General features: G+C 51.2%; 10 protein-coding genes across 10 annotated transcripts; 2 read left to right on the forward strand and 8 right to left on the reverse strand.

Moving 5' to 3' along the window:
• Positions 1–2,237: 2,237 nt before the first annotated feature.
• Positions 2,238–4,060, reverse strand: MYCFIDRAFT_181759 (uncharacterized protein). The gene has a single exon (XM_007925027.1). The coding sequence runs from the start codon at positions 3,891–3,893 to the stop codon at positions 2,427–2,429; it is 1,467 nt and encodes a 488-aa protein (XP_007923218.1). The 5' UTR covers positions 3,894–4,060; the 3' UTR covers positions 2,238–2,426.
• Positions 4,061–4,100: 40 nt separating this feature from the next.
• MYCFIDRAFT_88469 (glycoside hydrolase family 13 carbohydrate-binding module family 48 protein) lies at positions 4,101–6,908 on the reverse strand. Its single transcript, XM_007925028.1, has 2 exons — positions 6,732–6,908; positions 4,101–6,685 (listed from the first exon to the last, which is right to left on the reverse strand). Exons 1-2 carry the CDS (start codon positions 6,808–6,810, stop codon positions 4,629–4,631), a joined length of 2,136 nt encoding a protein of 711 aa, XP_007923219.1. The 5' UTR covers positions 6,811–6,908; the 3' UTR covers positions 4,101–4,628.
• A 355-nt stretch (positions 6,909–7,263) lies between these two features.
• MYCFIDRAFT_213962 (uncharacterized protein) lies at positions 7,264–9,043 on the reverse strand (the record flags this gene model as incomplete). Its single annotated transcript, XM_007925029.1, has 2 exons — positions 7,264–8,926; positions 8,978–9,043. Coding segments are annotated over 2 exons (1,627 nt in total), but the record flags the coding sequence as incomplete, so codon positions are not given.
• Positions 9,044–10,163: 1,120 nt separating this feature from the next.
• Positions 10,164–11,655, reverse strand: MYCFIDRAFT_59688 (uncharacterized protein; the record flags this gene model as incomplete). Its single annotated transcript, XM_007924451.1, has 6 exons — positions 10,164–10,520; positions 10,570–11,293; positions 11,348–11,416; positions 11,477–11,497; positions 11,554–11,573; positions 11,625–11,655. The coding sequence occupies 6 exons, from the start codon at positions 11,653–11,655 to the stop codon at positions 10,288–10,290; spliced, it is 1,098 nt and encodes a 365-aa protein (XP_007922642.1). The 3' UTR covers positions 10,164–10,287.
• A 388-nt stretch (positions 11,656–12,043) lies between these two features.
• MYCFIDRAFT_107808 (uncharacterized protein) lies at positions 12,044–13,817 on the reverse strand (the record flags this gene model as incomplete). Its single annotated transcript, XM_007925030.1, has 2 exons — positions 12,044–12,432; positions 12,482–13,817. Coding segments are annotated over 2 exons (1,725 nt in total), but the record flags the coding sequence as incomplete, so codon positions are not given.
• A 363-nt stretch (positions 13,818–14,180) lies between these two features.
• On the forward strand, positions 14,181–16,027 carry MYCFIDRAFT_206599 (uncharacterized protein; the record flags this gene model as incomplete). Its single annotated transcript, XM_007925031.1, has 11 exons — positions 14,181–14,267; positions 14,298–14,408; positions 14,432–14,454; positions 14,482–14,603; positions 14,637–14,708; positions 14,743–14,819; positions 14,851–14,883; positions 14,910–15,151; positions 15,185–15,267; positions 15,294–15,397; positions 15,429–16,027. 11 exons carry the CDS (start codon positions 14,181–14,183, stop codon positions 15,465–15,467), a joined length of 993 nt encoding a protein of 330 aa, XP_007923222.1. The 3' UTR covers positions 15,468–16,027.
• Positions 15,329–16,623, reverse strand: MYCFIDRAFT_72333 (uncharacterized protein). Its single transcript, XM_007924540.1, has 3 exons — positions 16,481–16,623; positions 16,302–16,426; positions 15,329–16,250 (listed from the first exon to the last, which is right to left on the reverse strand). Exons 1-3 carry the CDS (start codon positions 16,596–16,598, stop codon positions 15,498–15,500), a joined length of 996 nt encoding a protein of 331 aa, XP_007922731.1. The 5' UTR covers positions 16,599–16,623; the 3' UTR covers positions 15,329–15,497.
• Positions 16,624–16,790: 167 nt separating this feature from the next.
• Positions 16,791–17,842, forward strand: MYCFIDRAFT_210309 (uncharacterized protein). The gene is made up of 4 exons (XM_007925032.1): positions 16,791–16,825; positions 16,877–17,096; positions 17,196–17,383; positions 17,435–17,842. The coding sequence occupies exons 1-4, from the start codon at positions 16,823–16,825 to the stop codon at positions 17,588–17,590; spliced, it is 567 nt and encodes a 188-aa protein (XP_007923223.1). The 5' UTR covers positions 16,791–16,822; the 3' UTR covers positions 17,591–17,842.
• Positions 17,843–18,295: 453 nt separating this feature from the next.
• MYCFIDRAFT_59682 (uncharacterized protein) lies at positions 18,296–19,370 on the reverse strand (the record flags this gene model as incomplete). The annotated part of the gene is made up of 3 exons (XM_007924450.1): positions 19,312–19,370; positions 18,462–19,081; positions 18,296–18,380 (listed from the first exon to the last, which is right to left on the reverse strand). Exons 1-3 carry the CDS (start codon positions 19,342–19,344, stop codon positions 18,296–18,298), a joined length of 738 nt encoding a protein of 245 aa, XP_007922641.1. The 5' UTR covers positions 19,345–19,370.
• Positions 19,371–20,638: 1,268 nt separating this feature from the next.
• Positions 20,639–20,866, reverse strand: MYCFIDRAFT_25002 (uncharacterized protein; the record flags this gene model as incomplete). Its single annotated transcript, XM_007924137.1, has 1 exon — positions 20,639–20,866. A coding segment is annotated over one exon (228 nt), but the record flags the coding sequence as incomplete, so codon positions are not given.
• Between the last annotated feature and the right edge of the window lie 9 nt (positions 20,867–20,875).

Here is a 20,875-nt window from a genome sequence, read left to right on the forward strand (position 1 = left end):
TTCGCGATAAAGGCTAGAGTAGCTTATTCGTCTAGATCGCCCTAGTAGAGCTTACTAGGAAATAGTAGCTAGGAAGCGAGCTAGAAGAGTTACAAATATTCGTAGGAGTCCTCGCCTATATAGTCGTAGCGGCAACAAAGGAATAGAATTACGTTAAGGATAGGGAGTCTCGCGAGTAGTTATTAGAAGACGAGAGAGCCTTATACGACTACGCTATATCTATCGCAAAGAAATTCCTCTAAGCCTATAACGTCCTTTCCGAGGAAATTTGCGACGATATTGTAGCCTATACTAAAGATACTATCGACTAGGATAACGAGAATTTAGAAGAATAGAACGGAAAGCTTGCCGATATAGAGGACGTTATTAACTGCGTGCTAGAACTGTCCTATTTCTAGAATACGGACGGTACAGTTAAGGAAGATATAGAATAGTCTACCCTTCGTCTACTATAGGCGATAGACGCGATCTAACGCTCTAATACTAAAGCTAATTCCGAGAAAGCCGCGATTCGGGCGATATAGGAATTGCTATAGGACTAGGCTACTAGACTTACCTACGACTCCCTTACGGACATTATAGCCGAGCTCGCTAGATTAATCTAGTTAGGAAAAGAGAAAGACCGTGCCTATATTAGTATATTTATCGCTACCGCCTTTAACGCCCTACACGTCCTATATAGGAAGAATGCTATTAGATTCCTAGAGCGCTAGGCAGCGGCTAAAGGCTTAGAATTAGTAACCTAAAACTACTCGATTATAGCCGAGTAGGCGACGCGTAACGCGCAAGTTATTAAAACCTAGATAGAGACTTAGTAGTAGACGATAGTTAGTCTATTAAGTATAGTTAGTATACGAGAATACGATAGCATTATTAGTCTATTATATAGTCTACGTAGTCGCGGACATTTCGCGACTAGGGGATTTTATTACAAAGCTAGGAGGAAAGGGTTACCTAGCGGCTACTACTAGCCGCCTACTATAGGTATACTTCCTCTATAGCTAGATAGACATAATACAAATTAATATACTTCAAAACCACGTTTCGAACTACAACAAGTAGCCCTAGCGACCGGGGGATTTTGTTACGAAGCTAGGAGGAAAGGGTTACCTAGCGGCTACTACTAGCCGCCTACTATAGGTATGCTTCCTCCGTAGCTAGATAGATATAATGTGAATTAACACACTTCAAAACCACGTTTCGAACTGTAACAAGTAGCCCTACTAATAGTCTAATAGTCTAAAGTTACTAGTAGCTCTACTAATAGCTTTATTAAAATTAGTAGTACTATTAGACTAAGTATTAGTAGTCTTACTAATATTTTCGCTATAAGGACCTTTATACTAGTCGATAGGCTTCGCATTTAATAGGATATAGCTATATCTAGGTCTTTAGTATACGTTAAGCTCCTACTAAATTTTTATTAGCGTATTACGCTTATATCCGGGGTTCGTTAAGCGCTTTCGATTTACGTTCTACGCTAAAATCCGGGATAAGTTAAACTTCCCTTTAATCTTTAATTAAATATTACTTCTACTAAAATTCTTAGCTAATTATTTCGGTCTTAGCGGATAACTTAGATTTTTACGGGCAGTAGGCGCGGTATCTAGATTAGTAGCTACGGTACTAATTATTTCGGTATTAGCGGACAACTTAGATTTTAATACTAGCTAGCACTAGCTAATAGTCCGAGCTAACACTAGCTAATACCTACGCTAAAATCCGGGGCAAGTTAAATTTCCCTTTAATATTTGTTTCGATTGATATTCTACGCTAAAATCCGGGGTAAGTCAAATTCTATATCAACTTTAATGTTTCGATTGACGTTCTACGCTGAAATCCGGGGTAAGTCAAATTTCCCTTCAATCTTTGATTGTATATTACTTCTGCGAAATTTCTCAGCCAATCATTTCGGTCTTGGCGGACAACTTAGATTTTCGCGGGCGGTGGCCGCGGTGTCTAGATTGGCAGCTGCGCTGCCAATAAAGGGAGAGTGGATCCGATCTGTCCTCCTTATATGCATAGCTCTCAGCACCACTGCGCTCCATTTTTGGATGTCTCCCACTACACCATGATAGGAAACATCGAGGCCAACAGTCATCTATAAACCCTGAGGACAGAAATGCGAGCGCTTGATTAAGCAGAGTTTGCAAGCAATGCGGGTTGGCGGGAAGGATTCGTGGCATTCATCACGTGTAAAAGCAGAAATGTGAAACGACTGTGGATGATGCATTGTTCAGGCTGAACGCTCAAAGGGCTTTTCATTGATTTGAACACAGTCCGTCGTAGGAATCAGACGTCCATACCCATTGAACGCCTTGCCTCGCAGCAGAGTCTGAGCACCGTGCTCGTGACTTTTATGGTTTCGCTCAATTACAACCAAACGCTCATCATAATCATCATTAGGTGACCTCCCAATCACCTCCTTACGGCTGAAAGATCTTCTCAAGACCGCCCAGCAGGATGTCAGCATGCTTTTTCTGGAAGATCAGCATAGGCCTTAGTCGCACCGCGCGCTCTCCAGAGCCACCGATGTTGATACCAACACCCTTAGCCTTCTTAAGAACCTCATCACGGCGTGGCGAGTCCCAGGCAATGAATGTGCCTTGGCCCTTGCCACGGAGGTTTTGTATCTCTGCTGGGTATTTCTTGGCAAGGTTCTCAAGACCAGCGAAGAGGTAGTCGCCAGTCTCGGCAGTGTTTTGGACGAGATTCAGACGCTCAATCTCATCGATGATAGCACGGAAAAGGATGGCGCGAGCTGGGTCACCCATCCAGGTGTTGAATTGGCGGTATGGCTTGTTTGGTCGCAAGTCGTTGTTGCCGAAGTAGTATCCGGCAGTCTGTGCCTTCTTTGAGAATGTGACCATGTCCGGTGGGTCTTGCAGATTCCAGTGCTCGTGAGCCCAGAACTTGCCAGTCGCACCCACACCCGTCTGGACTTCGTCGACAATCATGAGGACATTGTGTTTTCTCGTAATCTGTCGCAGGCCGTTGAAGAATGCTGGGCTGGCATGGTTGTCGCCACCCTCAGACTGAATCGGCTCGATGATGATTGCGGCCGGAGGTATGTGGTAGGTGGTGATGAGCTCCTCGGCCTCAGCGAGACAGCGTGCCTCCTCCTTGGCGTTCTCCTCGGCGTGTTGCTCGAGTGGGTACTTGAGAGCTGGGAACGGAGCTTGTGGCCAGTCAAATGCTGGAATGTCGAGCTTGTGAATTGGCTTGGAGCGAGTGGTGGAGAGAGAAGCGAAGAGACGGCCGTGAAAACCAGTCTTGAAGGATAGAATGGACATGTTCGGAGAACCTGGAGATTGGTTGTTCATGGAGGAGTTTATCTCCTCGGGCGTGAACTCGACATGTGGACCACCGCGCTGCTGGCGACGCTTCCACATGAAAGCAGCCTTGTAAGCAAGCTCATTGGCATCAGATCCGGCCTGAGCTGTGAAGACTTGGTCGCAACCTGGTGGCGCGACACGAAGAATGCCAGACTTGAGGATGTGAGCCCAATCATGTTGTGGGAAGTTGCCCAATGCTGGTCTGTTGATAATGGCCGAGGCCATCTCCGGACTTGTAGCGGCGGCGAGCAAGGCGGGGTTGCTGTATCCCACTGGGATGGAAGCAATTTGAGCATAGACGTCGAGCAGGACGTTTCCATCGACGTCTGCGATATAGTTGCCGAAGCTGTTCTGGTAGTTCACCATCATGTTCAGCGATCGAGTATCGAACACCTTATCGAGTTCCGCGATCGCCTCTTTCGACTTTGGGCCCGGAATTTCTGTTTTGATGCTTGGGCCGGTCGGCTCATCTGGAAGGTACGACTGGTCCTTGAATGCAGACTTGACAGCAGCTGCAGCGCTGGCGCTGGCGCTGTGTGTGGGTGATTGAGAGGCCATGGTTCGTCGCGCGAGAGTCGCCGGTCGGATTGAAGATCGGATGGCGGGCTGCAAACGTGCAGCGGTCCTTAAGAAGGACGCCATGGTGTGTGAGAGAGTTGCTGCCAGGGCGGGGGAGCGATGACTGCCTGGTGACTCGTGAGGGTACAGCAGTGACAAGTCAACGGTCGGTCTGCAGTGAGAGGAGAGGGGTCGATGCAGGGCGAGCTTCCAGGGAAAAACTGTAGAACTAGCGCTGTCCGCCTCTGACTGCCACATCGGGCAGGCCTACCTATCGCCTACGCCGAAACCCATGCGCAACTTGACGTGGTGGGGCGAAGGCACCACTTCCTGTATCCTGACCCTATCGCCGTGTCTGGAGCATTTATTTCCCAAGAATCGAGTCGTGGTGCCAAGCACTTACCGCAATGACTTTCCCTTTGCAGCGTGCTCTTGGTGAAAATAAGCTTTCGGCCTGCTCTGGTCGCCCGGGCCGGCTCCTTGGTGTTACGAATGTCATGCAGTCGCTATACTCATTTCAGCCTTTTCAGGCTCTTGCGCGGTATTTGACTCCATTACCTGATTGTCACTGCCCCCTCCAATATTTCGCCTTTGGCTATGATGCTTTCTCGTTTCTGTCTGCCAGCTGTTCAATGCATCTCTACTATACATGTTGTAAGCTCCTCCCAACGCCAAGCCTGATCCAGTCGATCACTGATGCGTTTATCATGTATGACTGCCTCATTCACTGATCATCTAATACTCAAGGGACACATTCGACTTCCAGTTTGGATCGAGTGTCTCTTCGAGAGCGAGCACCAATGCCGATCTCGTTGGGATGTACACCTGCAGGAAGTTCTTGCGGTTGTTCCATGCGAAGTCGGTGGTGAAGAATCTCGAATCCTTCTGAACACGACCGAGGCCACGGAATGCTGGGTCATCGGTGTTCAGTACAATGCGGTACGTGCCAGCGTGCTCAACGCCAACGCGATAGTCCGTGAAGGAGCTTGAAGGATGGAAGTTGAAGATCCACAGTAGACCAGCCCGCTCGAAGACGATTACCTTGTCGTTTTCGTTCTTCAAGCTGATGTATGCTTGTGGCGAGTGCAGCCAGCCATACTTCTCCTCCGTCCATTGCATTGCCTTGTCGAATTCGTTCAAGAATCTGTACCGCAGCAGGTCGTCCTTGATAAGGTTGAACTGTCTCCTCGCGTAGTGGAAGCTGTTATTGTTGCCTTCTCGCGGGAAGTCGAGCCACTCTGGATGTCCGAATTCGTTGCCTTCGAAGTTGAGGTATGCTTCGCCTCCGAGACCATGCGTTATGAGTCTGATCATCTTGTGCAGTGCCATTCCTCGCTCGATGACCGGCGTGAACTCCGAAAGCTCCGACATGTTGGTGTACATTTCGGCATCGCAGAGCCAGAAAAGGAGCGTCTTGTCACCAACCAGCGCTTGGTCGTGACTCTCCGCGTATGCAATGGTCTTCTCGCCATGTCTTCGGTTTGTGAGAGTGAAGCAGAGAGCTCCCATATCCCAATCGATATCTTGTTTCTCCTTCAGCCACTTGATGTACAAATCCGGCACGGCCATAGCAAGTCTGTAGTCGAATCCTATCCCACCCAGACTCAACTTGACGCACAATCCTGGCATACCGCTCACATCTTCGGCAATGGTGATGCAATCTGGATAAATATTGTGGAGCATCTCGTTGGCGAGCATGAGGTATACAACTCCTTCTTCGTCTACACTAGGGCCGAAGTATTCGTGATATCCTCCGCTGAAGCCCGTACCGATGCCGTGATGCTTATAGAGCATGCTCGTCACACCGTCGAAGCGGAAGCCGTCAAATTGGTACTCCTCGATCCAGAAGCGGAGATTGGAAAGCAGAAAGCGGAGGACTTCGTGGTGCCCGTAGTTAAAGAGCCGTGAATCCCACAGCTCATGCCGTCCACGAGCACCCTCGTGGAAGTATAGATGATCGCTATTGTCGAACATGTTGAGGCCGTCGAGAACGTTCTTGCTGGCATGCGAGTGAACGACGTCCAGCAATACGGTAATTCCCATGCCATGGGCAGTATCGATCAGCTCCTTGAGATCATCTGGATGGCCATAGCGAGAAGATGCGGCGAAGAACGAGTTGATCTGGTAGCCAAATGAAGCATAGTAGGCATGTTCCATAATGGCCATGAGCTGGATGGTGTTGTATCCAAGATCTCGAATGTGTGGCAGAGTATCGCGAGTGAACTCCTTGTACGTAGCAACCCGTGGTTCTGGACTAGAGATACCGACGTGAGCTTCGTAAATGCGTGCACTCTTGGGCTTTGGTGGACGTGGGTGCTTCCACTGATACTTCTGAGGCGGGTTCCAAAATCGGGCATCATACATAGGCGACACCGATAGATCTTGGGTGACTCGCGTTATCCATGCTGGCAACCTCTCTTGTCTCTGGCCGTCGTTTGGCACAACCAAACTGATCTTGATCTTGCTGTCGTGTGGAATGGCAGGCTGGCCATCAACAGGCGGCAGATGAATTTCCCAAACACCAAACGGGTCCTTCTTCATCTCATGACTATCTCTGTTCCACCCATTGAAGTCGCCGATCAGGTAGGCTCGCAGGGCAAATGGTGCCCATTCCCGGTAGGTGATGGTGTTATCTGATGCGACATTGAAGCCGAATTTCTCGTAGCCACGCGAGAACTTCTCGAGGCCGCCTTCGTGCTTCTCGATCGTCTTGATCCAGTTTTGGGTTTTCGAGAAACGCGAGCGCAGAGCCGCGGAGTATGGTTCGAGCCATGGGTCTAGCTGGACGATGCCTAAGACGTGTTAAGAAGAGTCGTGAGCAAGCTCTCAGAGACTCACCTGTGCCATCGTTCTTGACGTGACCATTGGCGCCTACCATTACACTGTCGGGTGCCGTCTCGTTCAATTGAGAGGCCATGTTGAGGATGGCTAATGGAGTGTCAGGAAGTGAGGACGAAGGAAGAGGAAGGACGAGGGAAAGTGCCGCTCAAGGTTCATTCGGTGCAAAGCGAGGAACACAACGGCAAGCCGCTTGTACTTATTCTGCTGGTCGTTGCAGGTCCAGGTCCAGCTCGGTGGGAGTCGGTACCAGGCCAAGGTGGTGAGGATGATGAATGCGGTGGGGTTCAACTTTTCTGGGGAAGCTGGGACTGGAGCTCAGTCAGCCGTCATCTCGCATCACAACGGACCGACACGTCCGCCTCAACGAATCGAATTGCGGCGCGGCGTCTGATGGGAAACGGCGCGCAGAAAGCGGTGGTGCCTGCATTATTATTATTGTGGCGCGCCGCTGGGCGACTACTTCTGCAGGTACTTTGCTGGTTGCGCATCAGTTCTGCGTGTGCCCGCTGCGGAGAGACGAAAAGAGGATGGATATGAATCCTGCACCTTCCTACTCAATTGTCGTCTACATGCCGCATATGCATTGTTGAGCACTTTGAGCAACTGCTAACCTCAAGCTGCTCTCGGAACTTCAGCAGATTCTGACACCGCACAGTCTGACCCCCTGATCCGCCACAATTGCTTCACGGTCAAACCAAGTTTTCATCATATCCTTGACGAAGTTCTTGTCGGCCTCGCTCCAGCTGTCGAGACCCATATCTCGAACAGCATCTCCGGTCACCTCGATCTGGTCTTCTTGAATCCCTTCTTCAGTGTCATCATCTGCCTGTTCCACAATGCTAGCAAGTGGACGTAGTAGTCCTTCCGTGACTCGCTGAAAATACGCGACCAGCGTTGTTGCGGCAGCACGCGAGTACTCTGACTCTTGGTCTTCCTGTCTTCTCTGCCCACTTGTCCCAGGGAAGAGATTCGCGACATCAGGCATGTCGAACAGAAGTTCTTCATCGGCTTTTGCTTCATCGTTCTCCCATGCACTCGCCTCTCCAGCTGAGGCCCACCACATGAAACCTCTATAAGCCATTGCCTGCCAAGACGACACCTCAACGGCCTCGGATTCATCGCGATTCTGCAGGCCCATATCGTAAAAGTCTTCGCCGAAACTGCTTGTTCCTCTACGTTCCAGAAGTGGTCGTCGATCTGATTCAGTCGTGGATGATTCATCTGCGTCCCTTGAGACTGTCTGCCGTCGTAGCCTACGTAGCTCTCTTCGCAGCAACGTCCATCTTCGCAGGTCCCGCTGCGATGCCTTGACTATCTTCCCATCAGACGTGCGAAGTCTTGGCCACGGCCGCTTAGGATCAGTCTGTGAAGGTAGCTCAATCAGGAAGTCATACAGCCCTTTCTTCTCTCTCAGAATATCGTCCGTTGTGGTCGCAATCCAGCCTTTGGGATCTGGTGTCTTGGTAGTAAGAGATGGGAGATCATGAATCCCTATGCTGAACAAGGGTGAACTCCGCAGAATGCCCTCTGCTTCTGAAGGAAGATTCTCGGACAGCGATCTAGGAATACTTGACAGTACCGATGTGATGTACACCGCGTTGACATTTCGTTGCACAGATGGGCTGCCAAGAAACAGTATGCGCCGCCTGCTCAACGCAGCGCGGTGTATTGGGAACAGCAGGGGTCCAAATGTTTCCAGGATGTTAGGCACTGAGAGCGCTGGATGATCTAGGGGCCAGGCACCATCGGCATTGAAGCCTGCCAATGTCGCATCCGACCCAGATCTTTTCCTCTTCTTGCCGCCTCCTGGGCTGGAGCTAGCAGGACCTGCTGACTTTCGCCTGGGATCAGCATCAGACCTATACTTCGTCCAAAACAGCTCCAAAGGTCGTGTATCAGTACTGTTGTGCACCAAATGTTTCGACAAGCTCCTCAGCTCTTCAGCGTGGACCCAGCCACGTCCCAATACGCCATGGTCCAAAGGCAGCACTAAAGCGCCAACTGCCACGAAGTTGGCGTTGCGATGTCTTGCGTCTGCTTCGCCTTGTACGAAGACACTTACACCGGCGCACGAGCCATGAACGAAGTAGACTAGATCTTCCTTGACAGCATGCAATCCTGAAGGCAGACTCTTGTATTCAACGCCATCTAGATCGATCTCAGGGAGGCTTCGTTTCCATGCGATCGTGTAGCTGCAGCCTAGTCAGCATTGGTCCCGAGCAGATATGCATGGCAATACGCACCCCACCTTTTGATCAAAGACCACGAGAAATACAGCGGTAACAGGTGGTATCTGCTGTTGCTCCATTGTGGTCTCGCAGGTCTTCAGAGATGACCGTGTGCTGTTGTGAGACCCTGGGTCAATGCCGCGCCAGCCATGCGCCGGCCTCTTCACGGCCCGTGCGCCGAACCACGATCTCGCTTCACCTGTCTTGTCTTCAACCACCTTCTTCAATCTCCTATATACGCTGTCGACTTTTTTACAACTCTGCGGACACGAAGGTCTTTAGCAAGCGCAGGCACCAATGCCCGAGCTCAGACGATATCACTCGTGGTTAGTGAAGGTAGTATCGTTGCAGCTCTTGACCTTCTGGTCTCTGGATTGGACTTGCTCGGTGCCAGAGGCCGCTGAAGTCGCAGAGGCACTCCCTTCGATATCTTCGTCTCCTAGGCGGCCGGGTCGCCACTGCTACATGCTTGGCCATCCTCAGACCTCCCTTTCAAGATGACTCGCCGAGCCGATCAGCATTGGTCTTCTAGCGCGGCATGCCGCTTCAAGACTGCCGTGCGAACGCTGCAATCGCAACTTTAACTTTGTCCGCACGACAGTCCACTGTAGAGTCTTGGTCGGTGTCGAACGCAGTCACCTTGAGTCAATGCTTCAGTCTTCGTAGTGATCAAATTAAAATCTGGGAGACGTCATGTAAGTAGAGGCGATTACGCTTCTCGGACACAATAACTATAATAACGGCCGACCATGGAACCAAAAGTTTCTTCACTCAGACTTGGATATATTCATGCAACAGCTGCTTGCCGATTTCCACATACCTGGCGCCTCTATTGCAACTATCAATGGCGCTGCGACCGACTCAAAGGTGAGCACAACTCACTCTTGTCTGGGCTGAGCATTTATGTGACTGGCTACGGAGTGACTCGACTAGGAGGACATTCAGTCAATTCAGTCAAATCAGACACTATCATGTACTCAGCAAGCATGTCCAGGTCCTTCACAGCAGAATCAATAGGTCTTCTAATCCAGAACGAAGAGAAGAAGAGACCGAACCAAGCCAAATGTTCTTCGAGGCAGAGGTCGATGAGCTGTTCTATGATAGCACCAAAGTTGAAGCCAAGTTCAGACTTGGTGTAGATGGCAAAGTGGATGAGCTCGGCATTGATTTCGTTGATGAGTATGAAAGCGAGATGATCTGGTTTCTGAGGAAGGTGAACGGCTAGCAGTATTTGACTATAGTCATCTCTCCCGTCACTCGAGGAGGACTCACATATCCTGACACCTTGTTGAGTCAAATTTCAGCTTAAGGATGCTGCGGCGCCTTTATTTGAGCAGGGCAGCAAGCTCTTTCGCGACAGCGTCTCCAACCTCACTGGTCTTCGCTGTGCCACCGATATCCGCAGTCTTGACACCGCTCTCAATCACATTGCGCACAGCTTCATCGATCTTTTTCGAGAGTTCGGGTTGTTGTAAAGAGTACTTGAACATCATACCGAGCGAAAGAAGCATGGCGACTGGATTTACGATGCCCTTGCCGCTGATGTCCGGTGCCGAACCTGTGATAAATCAGCGTGGAACTCACACTTAAAAAGTCGTGATGCTTACCATGAATGGGCTCATAGATACCATTGCACTTGCTCTTGCCGTCTGGTGACGAGGTCAAGCTTGCGCTTGGCAAAAGGCCTAGGGACCCTGGTATGACTGATGCTTCGTCGCTGATGATGTCGCCAAAGAGATTGCTTGTGACGATGATTCCATTGAGTGCACGCGGGTTCTTGATCATGAGCATAGCAGCAGAATCGATCAAATGATGACCAAGCTTGAGCTGTGGGAATTCTTTCTCCATGACTTCAGTGACTGTCTTTCTCCAAAGTCGACTCGTCGCCATGACATTGGCCTTGTCAAGAGACCATACTGGGGCAGGCGGATCTTCAGCAAGTGCAAGATGGGCAGCTAATCTCGTGACACGCTCGATCTCAGCTCGCGAGTATGGTTCTGTGTCGAGAGCAAATCCAGACCCATCATCTTCTTTGCGGTCGCCGAAGTAAATGCCACCAGTGAGCTCACGAACAATGTTGAAGTTGACTCCTTTGCAGACTTCTTCCTTGAGGGGCGACGACTTGACAAGGCTCTCTGAAGCAAAGAAGCATGGTCGCAGATTGCCATATGTTCCCATTTCTTTGCGAAGCTTGAGGATACCCTGCTCGGGACGAATCTTGCCTGTGCCCCATTTAGGACCTCCAATGGCTCCCAGGATTACAGCGTCGGCGGCCTTTGCGGCGGCGAGAGCAGCATCAGTCAACGGCTCGCCATGCGCATCGATTGAAGCCTGCCATTATTAGAGCTCCATGCTCAAGTCCTTCCAAGTTCAAAGAATGCTTACGCCGCCAAGCGGGTGCTCCTGAATGTTGAAGTGGACATCGGCACTGCTTTTCTCAACCACATCAAGCACCTATCATCGTCGAATCAGCATTGCGTTGCCTCAAAGTGAGGAGTCCATGGCCAAGAATACCTTCAATGCTTCCGCGGTGACCTTTGGACTGGTGTGAGTATTTAACGAATGCCAAAGATATTTCTTGAACTTCTTACTTCCGGACCACAGTGGTCACCTTGTTTTCGTATTAGCTAGTGCTCGCTTTCGCTTTGCGGGTTTTGCTCACCTGCGAATACGACAATGCTGTAAGTGGGCATTTCGGTGAACAGCAAGTTTGATGTGGTTTTTGGTGGCTTGTGGAAGTGGAATTTCGATTGAAGCTTTGAGTTTCGCGTCTGGCTCCGATGCCGATGCCGATGCCGATGCCGGCGGCCGAAGAAACACCTCACCTTTCTATCGACATGAGCGCTTGAACAACATCGACTCTACAGCCGGGCTCACGTTTTTTCGTCTTCCTGCGCATATCATGCATTACAACGTGCCTTCATCTGTACGCGCTGAGCAGGCTTCGTTCTTGGAACGAGCACGCATATCTCTACTTGGCATCAACCTCGGCTTTTCTCATCAACATTGAGTCGACCACTACCAGAGAGGCCTCATATTGCGGAATGGCCTGGTAGAAGCTGGATTCTAGGTGCCGACAGGCTCAGTCAACTCATCGCGACGAGATCTTAGTCTCAGATGTTCATTGAACTTCTGATGGACGCCGACCACATCCCACAAATGTGGAACGCTCAGCTTCGATTTGTCCTCGTCTGCAATGGCTTTAGCGGTCCGTACCGCGTAAGAAATGACCCTCCCGTTCAACTGAACTTTCGCAACGTCGTCCAGATCTGATGATAGATCCACAGCAACTTGGTCGGGTGGGAATTGCTTCAGGGCATTCGTCCAAATCGCTTTCCGCATCCATGGTTCTAGCTCCGGGTAGCTCAGAGCAAGATGTATCCGGGAAATGAAAGCTTCGTCAAACTGCTCCACTCGGTTCGTTGTGAGCATGAGGATGCCTTCGAAGTACTCAAGCCTGCGCAGAAACACTGTGAACGTTAGCCCAGTCCCAAACTATGATGTGGTCTCTGTTCCTACCAGACACGAAGTTATTGCGCACGATATCATGAGCGCTTCGGGCTTCGAGAAAGACATCGGCTTCATCAATAAGAATCACCGCCTTCCACAGCCTGGAAAGCTCGAGGATCTGTTGAAGAGATTTCTCGACCTCTTGCGGTGAGATACCGAGCTCCCCGCCGCTGACGATGTACAAAGGCCGCCTCAGCGACTCGCAGACTGACTCCGCAGTCAGAGTCTTGCCGGTTCCAGGGGCACCATGCAGGAGCATGACGAGACCTTTGCCTTTCCAGCCGATCACGTCTCCTTCAACTCCTTCAGTGAAGACAGGTGAGCTGATCAAGCTGGATAGAACTCGCTTCTGCCGGCTATCCAGCACCAGGCGATCTATAGCATCGTCACACCACTGGACTTCTGAGAGATCGTCTATATCAAGCACTGTCCATTCGTGTGTCGCAAGTGCAAATCCAAGCACGCTAGACGAGCAGAGGAGCAGGTCATCTTGACTGATCTCACGGACATCATGGTCGTAATCTTCTGGCTTCTCGATTCGTTCCTTGCGACACATAGCACAGCAGCATTTACAAGCTTCGTGGATGACGAGACCTTTCTTTTGCGATGTCTTCCTATCCTCATCACCCGGGACCACACGTCGGAGAAAAGTCTTGGCATCGATCATAACACGTCCCTTCCTGTTATGCTGCAGATTGTGAATCCCGCGTAGTTGCAAGAATCGTTGGGCCCGAGCCATTGCATTCTTGGCAATACCTTCTGAGTCGGCGCACAAAGATAAGGGCCTGAATGCCAAAATATCTACTTCTCGCGGAGTGCCAAAGGCATTGATCTTGAGCGTACGAGCAACCTTGCCAATTTTCTCGCCGTTATAGTCCACGTACTCGCATTCGAGGACGTACACCTCACCGCAGGTAGTCTCTGCGTATTCAGCCTTCTTCAGGTAGAAGATTTGCTGCGTTTCACCTTCGTAGACAAGGGATCCAGGCTTAAACATCATCCAGAGGTGGGAGAATTTGACCATGCCCGCCGCCAGAAATGCTTCGTACTGCTCAATCTGGTTGCCGATGTGTGCATGCAAGAAGCCAAGAAGGAGTTTGATTTGCCGCTTTGTGCGTTCGTCGATGTCGTTGCGAGCCTTGTATGCAGCCAGCTCACGTCGGTGGTAGTAGATAAGCTTGGGTGGATCCTCACATTTGATCGTCGCTCCGACACGAAAAGATTGATCTGGATAGTAGGAGACCATATTGCGCACGGCCTGGCACAGAGTCGGTGATTGGATCTCCAGTATCGTGCTTTCGAGGAGGCCCATCATATTATAACGACGAGTAATGACTAGGCAGTACGGGTCAAGAAGTGCGTCCGCTTTGCGTGCCTTCTTTGCTTCTTTCTTGTCGAGCACATCTGTACCCTTTACTAGCACATACTCTCCCTTTCTGTTCAGTAGTGCATCGACAGTGATGCATTCGTCGCGATAGCCAAGACTGGAATCAGAAAGTTGAGCAGCTGGAGGCGTTTTGGGAACATGCGGCGATTTTTCTTCTGTGAGACAAGTGTCTTCTGTCGACTCATCACTCTTTTTGATGTCGATAGCCTGAGTCCGATTGTTCGGTCTGTTTCCTTGGAGTCGTTTCTCAAACTGTGACCTCCAAGCCTCGCTCAAGCGAAGCCCCAAAGATGCCTTCATTTCTAAATGTTCAAAGTAACAATGCTTGTGGAAGTGACTTGGGGTGTACAAGCAGACGTTCGAGCAACATTTGACTGCTATATATGCAGTTTGAGATTGCGCTTGGATGTTGAACAAGGTTGATGTGTTCGCTGCCAGCCAGGCGGCCAGGCGGCCCCAACTTTGAGGGAAAGCATCTCCACTGCAGGCAATGCTGAACTGGTCTTGACCAATTACTTGTCGCTAATCTTCCAACCGCTTCCGATTTATGTGCCGCTTGTGCTCTGTGATAGGCGGAACTCGGTCGTGGGAGAAAGTGGCAGCCTTGCGGGCGGCCTCAAAGCATGTCCCTGACGCATCTACACAGGATCAGACCTCTCTTGGCATCTGGTGTACAATTTCTGCAAGTCTCCCGTCGATCCAGCTCACCCGAAATGAAGCTGCACGTGGATCGTGTCGAAGAAGGTGTGATCGAGATAGCTGCCGGTGTGTGGAAAGCGGATGGCGCAGCCTCGCCGGTTCGCGGTGGACGGCTGCAAAAGTCTGGTAAGGCCAAGCTCTCTCCAGCAAGTGGACCTATAGATTGTTGCGAAATATCTCTCAGTCCAGCCAATGAACTATGTATTGATGCAAAGTATTGCTCAGTCCAATAAGCAGAGACTCAGGAGAAATGTTCTAGGGGTTGGGCACAGGCGCCTCGAATCGTTAAGAGGTGGGCGACTCATTAGCCCATGCTCCATTCCTTGTTCATAGGCATGCTCTGGATGTTAGTTCGAATCTGATCTTCTCCAATATCTTTATATTTCTTTTTGTATTCTCTTGCTCTTTGCGAAATGCGCTCTCTTTTCAGCTGCCATCTTTTTGTACGTGGATGCCCAGCGTTCGACATCAAGCTTGGCGAACTGGCGCAACACATTGCCTGCCATTTCTTCTTGCTTGCTGCGTGCTGCAAATGTCGATGCACGAACAGTAAACTTGGTCTCGCTCTGCTCAGCTGAGCCATCCACGATGGCGTGAAATTGGGACCTATATTTGCTTTGGTGCAGCCTTGAGTGGAAGCTGAAAGGTGTTGAGGCTGGGTCAAAATGGCATTCTGGCAAGAATCAGCTGCCTGCGGCAGCCTGCGGCAGTGCGAAACTTCGTATTTTGAACGAGATAGGCGACGATATCCTACCAATGAGAGCCGCAATAGAAGACGAAGAGCGGCTTGGGTAAAATTTGCTGTACAGCGTATCAACTTTAATAACATCAGGACCCATGTCCACCCGGGCCTGCTTTGGGCCATCAAAGCGCCATCTACGCCACCTAACGCCATGCCATGTTCCATAATCTTCACATCTTAGCCGAGAAGACGTGAGTCTACTCTGCTCGTTGGTATACACCAACAACCATAGCGTGATCACGCTCGAAAGGCTCAAGTGTAAGCTGCTCCTTTGGCTTGATGCGCTCTTCCCTGAGCTTCACAACTTCTCTTGCGAACACAGTCTCTGGCGCGGCAGTCGAATCGATACAGTTGGCCTTGATGGAGATGACAACACCACCGCCAACCTTCAAGAAGTGATGCGCGTTGATACCAACAATACGAGCCTGGTCGGGCTGGGCAACGTCGGCGAAGATGCAGTCGACCATGCTGACAAGCATTCGGTACTTGAGAGGGTGGCGGGCGTCCTCGACGATAGGAATAACGTTTGTTCGGTGGGTAGCCATGTTGATCAGGTCACGACCAGATCGGTGGGAGAACTCGACGGCGAAGACCATACCGGTAGGTCCAACGATATCAGCGACGTGAGACACTGATGTTCCGGAAGCAGCACCAAGGTAGAGGACTCTGCTACCAGGCTTCATGTAGATGTTCTCAAGACCACCAATGATACCAGCTGCCAACTTGGAACGGAAGGGGTTCCATACACGGTATTCAGTCTTGGTCGCAATCGGTGCGTCGCCGTTAGTCGCATCGCCAGTTGTGGTGGAGGGAGTGTCGATGGAGATGCGCTTCTCGCCATAGACTGCCTCGCCTGGAGTCAAGTTCTTGGTGAGGAGCAGATCTTCCTTGCCGCGTGCGACGAAGACACCGGGATGTCTGTGTGGTTCGACGACCACCTTTTGACCGCCCTGTCTATAATGTTAGCAGCTTTTCGTAGCCTTGTTGTGTTCACATCATGCCTTTGCGCCTGCAGCACCACCACGACCTCCTCTGCCGCCACCTCCTCGACCACGGCTAGCTCCTCGAGGTGCTCCCCTTCCACCCCGCGCACCGCCTCGTCCGCGATCACCACCGCCGAAGCCACCTGTAAGTCATTAGCACTTCTGCTCATACTATATCCTGCCAGTCTTTCGCATACCTCTTCCGCCGCCTCGGCCGCCACGATCTCCACCACCACGTCCACCTCTTGGTGTGAATCCACCTCTGCCGCCGCCACCGCCTCCACGACCTCCGCGTCCTCCAGGTGTGAACGCCATTCTCTTGCGATGTGTTGTATGAATTTGTTGTCGCCTGTCGATTGGAGCTCAACTTCGTCAAAAATCTGGAGCTTCAATTTTCCTCAGTTTGGCGCTAGGATCTTGGGCCTAGCGCAAAGTCTAAGTCGCCAAGCCTCAATCTGAGCAGGCACGAATTTCGCAACTCCAGACTTCGACCGATTGTCAAGTTCAGCGTCGAACACTCCTCATCGCCCAACGACAAAATGGTATATCGCATCCACATACTCGTCTATCGCATTGTCTAACACATCATGTAGGTCCGCTACGCCCGCACCGAGAAGGAGATCGACTCCGCAAAGAGCGCCCGCGCTCGGGGCTCTTACCTGCGTGTCTCGTTCAAGAACACCCGCGAGACCGCACAAGCCATCAACGGCTGGAAGCTCCAGCGCGCCCTCACCTACCTCGAGAACGTGCAGAACAAGGCCGAAGCCGTGCCAATGCGACGATATGCCGGGAGCACTGGCCGTACTGCCCAAGGTATGTACGAAGTCCCTCGATGAAGGCGAGGTTGGACAGCCATGTGCGAGGATGCATAGATGGATAATATACAAATACTGAGACTTTTGGTCGTTACAGGCAAGCAGTTCGGTGTCAGCAAGGCCCGATGGCCAGTCAAGAGTGCTGAGTTCTTGACTTCTCTGCTCAAGAACGCTGAGGCCAATGCCGACACCAAGGGTCTGGATACCAGCAACTTGATTGTCAAGCACATTCAGGTCAACCAGGCACCAAAGCAGCGCCGACGCACATACCGTGCTCACGGTCGTGTAAGCATTTCTTCGGGATGTATTTGCTATTTTTACTGATTTTACTTCCAGATCAACCCATACATGTCCAACCCATGCCACATCGAGCTCATTCTCACTGAGGCTGAGGAGGCCGTCGCCAAGACTACCGACGTTGCCAACCGTGACCAGCACCTGTCGAGCCGTCAGCGTGCTCAGCGCCAGCGCAAGGCGATCACCGCGGCTTAAATTAGTTCAGCGATGACGGGGAGACGGCATGACATGGATGCACGAACGGAGTTTTGCAGGACCAGGCGCATGAAAGAGTTGCTCAGAGAAAGTGACTAGAAATGGGAATGCCGGAAATGGCTTGCTTGTATGCAATGCGGTTTACACCAGCTGCTTCTGTTCTTTACAGCATAACGCCGCTTCATTGCGAATGAGAAAGCCTTCGGTCACGTCAGATGGGATCCGAGCAAAAACACCATTTCCATGCTTCATAATCTTGAATCTCTATCTCTATTCGGTGGAGTTCCATCCGCAGTAACGCCCATGTTCGTATCCATTCCCGCTTGCGCATCATTCGCAGCGTCGTTGAATGAATTTGGATCGGTAAGAAAGCTTTCGTCGCCAGAAAAGTGCCTGTAAAGGTGGCATCTGTAAGCGACTTGAATCACATCTGTGATGCAGCATCAAGCACTCGTCGTAGCAGCTATCGAATCAATCTCGCGCTCTGTATAGTATAGCACACGCCAGTCGTTCAAGCAGTGGCAGCCAATGTCGTGCCCTTTTCTTGCTCTGCTTTCGCAGTCGCCTCTTCCATGGCGAAGCACCTGTCACAAACAGAAGATTACTGGTAAGTGGATCCCAACGACCAAAATGCAAGGCAAAATCCGGCAGAGCAGGTACATGTCAAAGGCATCCAGGGTAGACAATAAGAAATGAAGCATGAACTTACCATCCTCTCTCCTCACCACCTTCGAGGAACGAGCAGTCTCCGTTGACCTCGCAATCCCAGCCCCCACCAACGCCTTTCCCTCTCCAACCAACGTCAGGAACGATCTCTGGCCTAGCAGGATCCCAGCCCTTGCCAGCCGCAGAACCGATGCCACGAGTGAACTTGCTTTGGGGCTTGCGAACAAACTTCGAGAAAGAGCACGTGAAGCATTTGAAGTCGTCTTCGCCTTCGTCTTCAGGCATGCAACCAGTCAGGACACGGCCGATGGCGATCATGGCTGCAGCGTGAGTGCAGATGAGAAGTGACTTTGGCTCCGACGGATCGTTGTCGGCGCGGGAGATGATGTGGCTGAGAGCATAGGCAACGCGATCGTGCAGTTGAGGTATGCTCTCGCCATTGGTGCTCGGGACGATCGTGGTTGGAGACTCGACCAGGTTCTCAAAGTGTTCGTTCAGGACTTCAATGGTGGCAGGTTGAGGGTGATCGAAACGTGCAAGGCCATAGAATTCGCCTACGCCGCGCTCGACGTATATCTTGGGCTTGGAGTCCTTGGTGCTGCTGAGATGATCCGTGAAGGGCTTCAATGTCTGGAGACAGCGGTAGAACGGGCTGGAGTAGACGAGGTCCACAGGCGGATTCAATGTCTTGAGATGCTCTCCCAGCTCGCGAGCCTGCTTGACGCCATACGAAGCGAGCGCTGGATCGGCAACAATTCCAGTGGGCGAGGGTACTGTCGAGTTGTAATGGCCGGTTGATGGATCCACAGACCAGTTCGATCGGTACTATTCTGGTGTTAGTATGCTTTATGAAGAGGGTACAGGGGCTGCAGTATAGTGCGACCAGGCCTGATGCGATTGCGCCCGCATCGCTCGAATTGCATGTCTTCCTCTACCGCCTCTCTCGAGGCCGCATTCATCGCGCCTTCCCAGATCCGATCATGTGATCGCAGAGTTCGGGAGATTGGACGAAGTAGTGAAAGCGGCAAGAAGGAGACAATGAACGAAGGACTTACTCCGTGCCGCACGACGTATATGACTTCCAACATCTTGCAAGTCGTGCTGTTTCCAAAAGTGTTTGCGGTGTCGTAGGAGGAAGGATTCTTGAAAGTCCAAATCGTCGGGTGTTTGTTGATTGTCGGGCCGAGGGTTTCCGCCGAGGAATGATGAGGTCAGCAGGCGGCCCACTCCTTTTCCTTCTTTCACTTAGCGGCAATCACATGCAATTGAAGGCTGTCCATGGAACTCATCGTCTGGCCACGTGCAAGCTCTGTCCAATCGCGATCACATGCAGAACAGCAGCTGCCCTGCCTGCCCGCCAACCAACACGAGGATCTCAACAAGGACTCTTATGATCCAACTGACGCCTTCACCAATCTCCATTGACTGTTAGCTGTACGCCGCGAGAGACATCTTCGCAAATTTTGTCTTGGATGTAACAATGATTTCAGTCAAGTCTGCCTAAGAAGAGCTCTTTCTTTTACATTAACCCACAACATTAACAAAAGCCAAACTCGGGAAATTGCACTCAAATCTTCAAACGGCATAAAATGAACGACTCGCATCAGCGACGACGAGACAGACGTCCGAAGCCACTCAATCTAGCCGCAGGAGGAGCATAATCAGGATCTTGCATGAAGCGATTCCAGTCAAAGCCCTCTGAATGCATATTCCAGTCCTCGTAGATATCGTCAAGATTGCCGGTACCGTTGTCGCCGTTACCCTCCGTACCAGACATCTGGATATCTTCAAATGCCTCGTCAGCAGGTTCAGCGTAAAAGACGTCGGCCTGCCTACGTAGTTCACGTGCCGGCGTGCCGCGTGAACGTGAACGTGATGGTGTTTGCTCACGAGAGCCTCTACCTGCGTCGATGGCTGCTTGGTACATCTGTTGTGTTGGAGTTGGAAGGTCCTGGAGGGATTCATCACGGAGGTCTTGGCTGGTGGTCCGAGATGGACCCGCCGGTGCAGAGATGAATGGCGCGGCGCTGCTTCAGAGGTCAGTCTCATAGTAATCCAATCATTAATGCTGCATGCTTACCTAGTCATAGTGCCCGTCTTGCGTTTCTTAGTCGGTCGCTTGCCCTTTGCATTTCGTCCCTGTGGGACAAAAGCATCGCTCTCATCTTCACCCCCAACGGGACCATCCTCGTCTTCATCCACGCTCATCTTCGAAGCTTGTCGACCTCGAGGTGTCTTCCTCGGCCTTCCCGGCCCCCTCTTCCCAGCCTGACGAGGATAATCGGCCGAACCCTCCGCCCTCAGTCTCCGCTGCTCCATATTGTATTCATAAGCACCGCATTTACAATCAACAGTCCCAAACTGTTGCTTGAATTTAGCCCCCGGATCATATTTATAACCAGGATGGAGCCTCTCATGCTCCCTCTTCGCCTTCTCAGCCTTTTGTTCCCAGAACTTCCTTTCAGCATCAGGAAGTTCCGCCCACCACTTGCCCAAAAGTCTGGAAATTTCTGGCGCTCCTGTACCTTGATATCGGCCTTCTCTTTCGAGGTGCCTGATGGCATCGTTGTGCATGGCAGAACGATACATGATCCAGGCATTGGGAGGACGCTTGGTCTC

Source organism: Pseudocercospora fijiensis, assembly GCF_000340215.1.
Source record: "Pseudocercospora fijiensis CIRAD86 unplaced genomic scaffold MYCFIscaffold_2, whole genome shotgun sequence".
In the NCBI taxonomy this organism is placed as follows: Eukaryota; Fungi; Ascomycota; class Dothideomycetes; order Mycosphaerellales; family Mycosphaerellaceae; genus Pseudocercospora; species Pseudocercospora fijiensis.

Bases quoted from the DNA above. Each gene is read 5' to 3' on its own strand.
- MYCFIDRAFT_181759 (XM_007925027.1), bottom strand. From the start codon at position 3,893: ATGGCCTCTCAATCACCCACACACAGCGCCAGCGCCAGCGCTGCAGCT.
- MYCFIDRAFT_210309 (XM_007925032.1), top strand. The intron at 17,097-17,195 runs GTATGTACGAAG...TGGTCGTTACAG, and splicing joins CACTGGCCGTACTGCCCAAG to GCAAGCAGTTCGGTGTCAGC. The intron at 17,384-17,434 runs GTAAGCATTTCT...TTTTACTTCCAG, and splicing joins CATACCGTGCTCACGGTCGT to ATCAACCCATACATGTCCAA.
- MYCFIDRAFT_72333 (XM_007924540.1), bottom strand. From the start codon at position 16,598: ATGGCGTTCACACCTGGAGGACGCGGAGGTCGTGGAGGCGGTGGCGGC. The intron at 16,427-16,480 runs GTATGCGAAAGA...AATGACTTACAG, and splicing joins CGGCCGAGGCGGCGGAAGAG to GTGGCTTCGGCGGTGGTGAT. The intron at 16,251-16,301 runs GCATGATGTGAA...CATTATAGACAG, and splicing joins GTGGTGCTGCAGGCGCAAAG to GGCGGTCAAAAGGTGGTCGT.
- MYCFIDRAFT_88469 (XM_007925028.1), bottom strand. From the start codon at position 6,810: ATGGCCTCTCAATTGAACGAGACGGCACCCGACAGTGTAATGGTAGGC. The intron at 6,686-6,731 runs GTGAGTCTCTGA...AACACGTCTTAG, and splicing joins CGTCAAGAACGATGGCACAG to GCATCGTCCAGCTAGACCCA.